This window comes from Selaginella moellendorffii, unplaced genomic scaffold (assembly GCF_000143415.4).
Source record: "Selaginella moellendorffii unplaced genomic scaffold, v1.0 SELMOscaffold_5, whole genome shotgun sequence".
NCBI lineage: Eukaryota > Viridiplantae > Streptophyta > Lycopodiopsida > Selaginellales > Selaginellaceae > Selaginella > Selaginella moellendorffii.
Window position 1 is genome coordinate 3,142,707 of NW_003314266.1, and position 8,747 is coordinate 3,151,453.

General features: G+C 47.1%; 1 protein-coding gene across 1 annotated transcript; it reads left to right on the plus strand.

Moving 5' to 3' along the window:
* Nucleotides 1-391: 391 nt before the first annotated feature.
* Nucleotides 392-1,702, plus strand: LOC9633597. Its single transcript, XM_002964921.2, has 3 exons — nt 392-540; nt 596-1,539; nt 1,612-1,702. The coding sequence occupies exons 1-3, from the start codon at nt 516-518 to the stop codon at nt 1,678-1,680; spliced, it is 1,038 nt and encodes a 345-aa protein (XP_002964967.1). The 5' UTR covers nt 392-515; the 3' UTR covers nt 1,681-1,702.
* The last annotated feature ends 7,045 nt before the right edge of the window (nt 1,703-8,747 follow it).

The following is an 8,747-nucleotide window of genomic DNA, read 5'->3' on the forward strand; positions in this document are numbered from 1 at the left end:
TGTTTAGACTATGCTATACTTTCTTTTGAGGTTCCTCACTTCTTAACCACCTCCAAACTACCTTAAATACTCACCACTCCACTATGACCCCATAGGGTAGATTAAGATCCTTACTTTAAGTCCATCTTTACCAACATTGATCAAAACCAACATTAATCTTCCTCAGTGATGTATAAAAATCCATTGTTTAAGGTTGTCTTCCTTTCTACTTCTCTCATTGACTATGCTCAAAAGCCTCATGCTTCATTCCTCTCTCTCGCGCGCGCGGAAGTCACTATGCCAGGCGTGCCACAGGTATGCCACGACGCAATGTGGTCCGCATTTAGAGACATCAAGATACATATATAAGTAAATATCTAGAACTTGCCCTAATAGGGACAAGGGTTTAACGGCGTGGTGTGGCGGCGGGTTTTGAGGTGAGTGAGTAGAAGCCCGGCTGACATCTAGCTTGTGGGCGCAGCTGCTATCGGTGGATCTGCCCGCGGCGCGGAGACTCTTGCTCCGGGTTAGACGGCATGGTGTGGCGGCGGCTGTTTGGAGGTGAGTGAGTAGAAGAGCGCAAGAGCGCGGCTGACATTTTAGCTTGTGGGCGCAGGAGTTATCGGTGGATCTGCCCGCGGATGCATCACACTCGCGGAAGCTCGAGCCCGAGCTCGTGCTCGTGTTCGTACTCCTGCTCCTCCTCTCAAGCTCGTCTATGATAACACCACCACCTCCTTGTTCCTCTTCTCCGATATCTGCTACAACCGGGAGTTCACTGCATATGGCTGCCCCGATACGACGTTGCTCGATCACCTGAGCTACGCTCATGGAAACATCTGTCCCAAGAAGCGTCGTACACACGCAAATGCCCTTTACTGGGGAGCGCCTTGGAGCATTCCAGCCTACGTGTATGACAACGAGATGGAGCCTTCAATGACGCCGCTGGAACCATGCCAGATCAGGAGCATCGAAGCTGTGGGCTGCATCTCCACATTCGAGCTTGGCCTGCGGTGGCAAGGCCCTCCTGCGCAATTCGTGATCAATGAAACTCTAGGAAAGCTCGATGCTAAACAAGTCCTCGTCTATAAGGAAGCGGATTCCATCTGGCGAAATCGGGTCTCCACCGGCTACATCCTTCTGGCGGTTCCCACCAAGGCATTGGAGTATGGAGCTCTGGACTGGGTTGTCAACTACGAGGACTACCGGGGCATGCCAATGACAATGTCGGCCAGGAAGGTCATCCAGGCGTCTCGTGACCGCAGACAGGATCCTGACAAGGAGCTGAGCGCTGTGGACGCGATCGGGATCAGAAAGTGTGTCGTGGTGGATCTCCGCGGCATTGGCGTCAATAGAAAGGTGGGCCTCTTTTTCTCCGAAGATGCTCTACGTGACGTGCTGCTGAGTGTGTCTGGCACCAAGCTTGTCCCTGCTAAGGCGCTCTTTGACGATGGTCTTTGGGACAAGCTTGGTGTCCAGGACAGGGTGGCCAAGGACGCGGCCGTATGTGACATAATGCATTCTCGGGGCATAACAGAGATGGTGCTGCTCAAGTCGCAGGTAAATCACTCTTCCTTGTCCCTCTTTTACACTGTCTTTGACCTTTGATTATCTTTTCATTTATTGCTGCAGGATTCTGTGGTGCCAAAGACACTCGGCACTTTGATAAGGGATATGATTGGCAAAATGAAGATGTCTTAGAATGTTTCTCATGTTTTGTTATTTTATCAGAAATTCTGACACTTCACAGTAAATCTTAAAACTTTTTACCTAGCTGAAGGGACCAAAACAGGCCATGGATTGAAGGCTTGCGAATGGCATGCCAAGCCTCTCCATTCCTGGGTTTCCTGATCAAAATCCTATGAGCGCTTCAATGCCCATGCAAATGTGAGCATCTATTAAAGCCAACTTATACTACAATCAAATTTGCTATACCAACTCTATCAAGCATCAATGCCTGAACTTTCACTCCACACAGGAGTCCTCGGAGCCCTGGAGCTGATCACATCTGAAAGTCTTTGTTGAGTTTTACAAACTGACTTGGCATCGATAAGTTTGCAGACAATTGGTTCCCTAGATCTGACAGTTCTAATCCAGGCAGCAATGTGTCATTCTTGATGACGGCCAATGTAGCGTGTGGCTCAAAACCCTAAACCCTAAACCCTAAACCTGGCACATATATCTTGGATAATTGATATCAAGCAATAACAAACTTACAATGCTGCTATGCCCAATGACTAATGTAAAAAACCTGTGAAATTCTATTTCTACCACGTGATGCTCAACAAAGCCCATGTCTTATATCAAAGAATTTTGGAATCTAAATCCCTTGTCTCCAACTCTCCAGCTACTAATGATTGTCCAAGAACAAATAGGACACAAGAGTGGATAAATAGCTGTAGCGCACTTGAATTTTGGAGCCGAACTCCAAGCCCGTTGCACTACGAAACGAGGGTCCGGTACAATCCCATGAGCACAAACTCCCCGTTTCCAGCACCTACACGCAAAATGGTGTCAGACGGAGTCTGGCACAATTTTGGCATACCGGTGGCCTAATGCAAGGAGGAGGGTACTCCACCGACTAGAGCAGCGTGGAGCTTGGGCTTAGACCCAAGCCGGACGCAGAACAAGGAGCGACACAGCCCAGCGGGAGCCAAACTAATGTCTCAGGTGGTCGGACATGCATTCCAACCACTATCCCTACTATACATTTGGAACCCCCCACAGCCCCCCCCCCCCTTGAGGGACACACGCTTTGGGCTTTCACCCCAAGCCTCCCTTAGTACCAGGAGTTAGTCTCTGGGACAAGTCCGAAACTTACTAAATATGGAATGTCTTTAGATTGCGAATTTGGACACGGGACGAACACCATTGTGTTCAGACCGATCTCTACATTCCATAGATATGCCAAATGAGCTAATCTAGACACTTTCCATAAATAGCATTTGGGACCGAAATGAGACCAACACAAAGGGTATGATAGCGAGGGTGTTTGGCAGACACGGTAAGCTATCATCTAGCGAATATTGAGGGACTAGTCTCAATACGCGAGGGTTATTGCCAAGCCAGTGCAAGACAGAGCAAAAGAGAACTAACAAGCCGGGCCAAGTATGCTTGGCTAAATAAACACTTAGGAATTCCTTCCTTATGCTCATCCGGCCAAGTACAGATGCTAAGTCCAGTTTACTAACACTTGGACAAGAGGGGCCAATAAAGGGAACCAGCAGTACCGACCTCCTGCCGTCATGGCAGTAAGGAAAGAGTGCCCGTAAGGACTGGTCGACAAATATCTTTCGATACCCGAAGTCACATTCGCGACACTCTCCCCCCCTTGGGGAAGATCGATATCCTCGTCGATGTATACCCGAGTCTAGCAAACCGTTAAGGAAACAACTCCGAAAGTTAACGGAAAGCACACTATGTGGGAAACACACCGACTTAAATGAGTTAGGAAACTACCTCTCCTCTACGTCCAAAGACGTTAAGACTCAGACACCCTCCGGCCGTCACCGACAAGGAAATGACTAACAGAGTGAACCACCCTTGTTGCTCCGAGTACCACTCGGCTTAAAAAGGAATGATACATCCCTGCCCGCAGGGACATAGCAGATTAAGTTGTTTACACGACCACGCCCCTTTTCGAAAATGAGTCATCGAGAGAGAGGCGGGGACTTATGATCAGTCTATAATAGTTATCCCCATGGTTATGGATTGGACCCATGCACCGAAGTGCCGAAGTCAGCCTGCCAAAACTGACCCAAGTACGAATGAACGAGAGAAACGACATTTTGATTTATAGAAATATATTACTTTATTGATTTGCAAGATTGATTACAAGATTTACAAAAGCTAATCTTTATTACGATTCTCATACTCCGTGACAAGCTCACGAGCATGTGTAAGATTACTAAGAGGCTCCCAAGTTGATTCACAAGATGGGTAACCTTTCCACTTAACTAGATACTCTCGACGTTTGGCACGCTTAAGCCAGCGTGTACCCAAAATAGCTTCCATTTCATATTCAGGTTCACCATCCACAACTTCTGGTGGTGGACGAATCTCCGCTTGACATGCATCATCCATAGTGTATGGAGCCAAGAGATTGGCATGAAATACATTATGAATATTGGACATCTCCACAGGAAGATCCAACTGATAGGATACATTACCAATGCGCCGCAACACCCGATAGGGTCTAACATATCTCGGCAAGAGCTTCCGAGACAGAGAACCCTTAATGTTCAAGTTTCGGGAAGATAGCCACACCTGATCTCCCACTTGATAGGATACATCCCGACGATGTTGATCCTTATCACGTCGATACCTATCCTGAGCTTTGCCCATCGCCTCAGTAGCTCTAGACCAACCTTGGCGTAGCTGCTCCGCATAAGTCTCAACGGCTGGGACCAACACTTCGGTCATTGGTTTCGGTACAACGATCTGTTGAGGAACCTCACGAGCATTCCCTTGCAGCATCTCCCATGGAGAACAGCCTATAGCACTATGAAATGTGTTGTTATAACATATTTCTGCTGTATCCAAATGCTCAACCCAGTCGAGTTGGTCCGCCGCGACATAGTACCGCAGATAATCCTCAACTTGAGCATTCACGCGTTCGGTCTGCCCATCAGTTTGAGGATGATAAGCCGTACTAAACTTCAACTTGGTACCAAACAACTGGAAGAGTGTTCCCCAAAACTTCCCCGTAAACCTCGAATCTCTATCTGAGATCATTTCTTCAGGAAGACCACGAACTCGCACTACTTCATGGAAAAAGAGCTTTGCTGCTTGTTTCGCATTTACTGTTCCCACAGTTGGAATGAAGTGTGCAATCTTTGACAACCGATCCACAACCACCATCAAAGTATCATAACCCTTAGACTTCGGCAAGCAAGTGACGAAATCAAGTGTCACACTTTGAAATGGCCATGCCAGTGCTAGAATGCTCTGCAACTTTCCAGCCTGCTTCTCAGTTCTGCACTTACATTGCTGGCATATAGGGTAGGAACGGACATAATCCGCTACATCACCTTCCATACCAGACCAGAAAAATCCCTTTTTCAATGAAGCCAGAGTCTTTCGCTGTCCACCATGTCCTGCTGTTGGAACATCATGATGTTCCAGTAGAAATAACTGCTGAAGATCCTTAGAGGGAAGATACAATCTTTCTTGCTTATAGAATATAAGCCCATCCCGAACTGAGAAGTGAAGTTTCGCATTAGTGCGACTAGCAACTTTTGCTGCTTCGCTACCAGGGCTCTGCTTCAACAACCCCGCATGGCATAAGATTGCCTTTGCCAATGGATCACTTCCATATGAAGCCCGAACGTCCTCCAACCAGTCCGAACTGATTGCCGATATTGCCCGGAATTGAGCTTGACGACTCAACGCATCCGGAACAATATTGTCTTTACCAGGTTTATATATGATTTCAATATCATATCTAGCAAGCTTCTCTTGCCAACGAGCCTACTTCGGCGTAAGCTTAGGCTGCGTAGCAAAGTAACTTAGTGTGTTACTATCCGTATAAACCTTGGTATGTCCACCCAAGTAGTGTCTCCAGTGTTCTAGGGCCGACACTATAGCAAACATCTCTTTCTCATGCGTTGGCCATCTTCGTTGGGTCTCATCCAATTTCTTGGAATAGAACGCAACGGGACAACCATGTCGCCTTAGCGTAACACCAACCGCTTTGTCACAATCTTGCTGCAACACGGCACCAATAGCATATCCAGATGCATCACAATGCACTTCGAAGGGTTTATCAAGATCTGGGATCCTGAGAACAGGAACCGTAGTCAAGATCTCCTTCAACCGTATAAAAGCACGTTGACAAGCTGGTGTCCAATGAAACGGAATACTACTCTTCGTCAACTCAGTCAACGGAAGAGCAATTCTTGCAAAATTGCGGACAAACTTGCAATAGTATCCCACCAAACCGAGAAAGGAACGAACATCTGATACAGTGGTCGGGACTTCCCAGGACTTCACCGCTTCCACCTTCTTTGGATCGACTTCAATCACGCCACCACCAACTATATGTCCAAGAAAGTTTATGCGCAATTGACCAAAAGCACATTTACTTTCCTTAGCATATAGTTTGTGTTCGCGCAATTTCTGAAACACCAGCTCCAAGTGTTTCAAATGATCCTCCAACGTTTCACTAAAGACTAGAACATCGTCGATATATAGAATGACAAATGCATCCAGATAATCTCCAAATATTCTATCCATCATAGTGCTGAACGTTGCCGGAGCATTGCATAACCCGAATGGCATGACAAGGAACTCATAAGATCCGTACCGAGTTTTAAAGGCTGTCTTCTCCACATCCTGAGTCGCCACCCGTATCTGATGATACTCGGACCTCAAATCAAGTCGCGTAAAATATTTAGCCTTTAAGAGTTGGTCAAACAAGTCATCAATGCGAGGCAAAGGATAACTGTTCTTAACCGTGATCTTGTTGAGTGCTCGATAGTCAATACACATCCTCATGGTTCCATCCTTTTTCATAACAAAAAGGATTGGTGCTCCATAAGGTGACTTGCTAGGTCAGATATGACCTTTGTCAAGAAGTTCCGTCAGTTGCTTCTTGAGTTCAGCCATCTCCTTGATGTTCAACCGATACGGAGCTTTCGTGGGTGGTTTAGAACCCGGAATAACCTCAATCCAATGATCAACCTCACGGCTAGGGGGTAGCCCTGGTGGCAAATCCTTTGGGAAGATATCCTGATTCTGCGCCAACAACTCGAATATCTTCTTTGGTACAGGATCAACCCCGTCGCCAATTCGAGCAGAGTCACCCACACTCTCAGCTTCCATCACTTGAACCCAAAAGGTCCGACATCCCCTTTTTGCTGCTTTTTGAGCAGCCCTCGCAGTCAGGAACTTTCCATCCCAATCCTTTGAGGAACGCTTTTGCAACTGGAAGGACACATCGGGTCGTCCCTCGGACTTCAACGTGATACGGCTTTGTCCAGCACCATAAATCCCTTTTATATACTTGTTGAAGAAATCCATACCAAACACCATCTGAAAATCTGGTATCTTCAACACTACCAAGTCCACTCTTTCTTTCCACTTGGATATCTTTATTGGAACATCACTCACAAACTTTCTGGCTACTTGCCCACCTTCCACAAACCGGAAGTGCATAGGCGACATTTGCTCAGCATTCAATCCTAACAACTTAACTAAGTCTTCGAATATCACGCTGTGCGTAGCTCCCGTGTCAATCATCACTCGGATTCGGTGTCCACGGACAAAGCCTACCAGATACATCAATGGATCAGTGTTTGCATTGACTGCAAGAAAAGCTTGAGGAAAGCAACGAAAGTTACTCACCTCTTCTTCCTCATAGTCTGCATTGACCAACTCGTCAACTCCTTCAGCTTCATCACCACCGTCTTCCCTCATGACATTAACTCGAGACCTTGTCTTATGCTTGTTGGGACAATCCGAGGACCTATGTCCTGACTCTCCACAATGGAAGCAATGACCCACACTACCCGTTCCGCTAGGAGCAGGTTTTGCAAGTTGCTGTTGCTTGTACCCACCAGGAGGAGGAGCAGAGGGCCTAGGACCAGAAGAAGCTGCTGGTGGTCTCCAACCACCACCACCTTTATTAACTGTTGCTTGTGAGCCTCCAGGGCAGAACCTGCTTTCCACCCTCTGCTTCCGATCACCTTGTTTATTCCCAGAATTCCTATTCTTGTCCGAGTTACCAGCATACGGTTGCTGATATTGTTCCATGAGTGAGTGACTAAAGGCAACTTGCTGCGCTGCCTCCTTACACTCCAGGTACGTCTTCGGCTTAAACTTCAAAATCTCATTGCGAGAAAATGATCTTAAACCTCCAGAAAATAACTCCGAGCATCTTCGTCACTCATATTTGCAATCATAATGCACTTCTGAGCAAACGCATTAACATAATGCATGAGATCCCCTCGCTGCTTTAACCACCACAGCTCCGCACGAAGTCTTAGACCAAGATCATCCAGCAAGTATTCCTTACAGATACGAAACCGCATCTTGGTCCAACTTCTAGTCTGCCCTTTTTCAGCACACACTTGGCGCCACCAAGTTTTGGCATGATCGGTGAGAAAGGATTGCACGCACGCAACTTTCGTACGATCATCTACGTCTGCCGCTATGAAGTAGTTCTCCATATCGTAGACCCAGTCTTCCAAAACCTGATAGTCCCGCATGCCTCTGAAGTTGGGTGGTTTCGGAGGCTTGAACTTTGAAACTCGTGCAACCAGGGGCGGCTGCAGAACTTCATCGTCCTCAGAACTTGAAGAGGAGTCTGGTTGCTTAGGCTTAGTTGGTTTAGCTGCCTCAGCTTCTTTCTTCCTCTTCTTGTTCTCCTTCTTTAATTTGCGAATCTCCTTTCGCAAATTCTCGATCTCGACTTCCTGAGCCGTACGCTGCAACGCCGCAGCATTTGGCTCTTCCTCTTCCGACTCAGCCTCTGCCTCTACCGCAGCATCTCTAGCAGGAGTTTCCTCCTCTTGATTTGCCCGTCTAGAGGTTTCAGCGTCATCAGCACGGTTCCGTTTCACCATCCCACTAGCTGCATGCATGCCTTTATCAGTAACTGAACATGCATACAACGTTCTTACCGAATGGTGCAATCCAACTAATCCTACACAGGTCGCTTCGGATCTACTAGAAAAGTCTCTGCGTATGCAACTTAAGTCAGAAAATCCGACAAAAGTTGGATAGGAATCGCTGAGACAATTCCTCTGATACCAAATGTAGCGCACCTG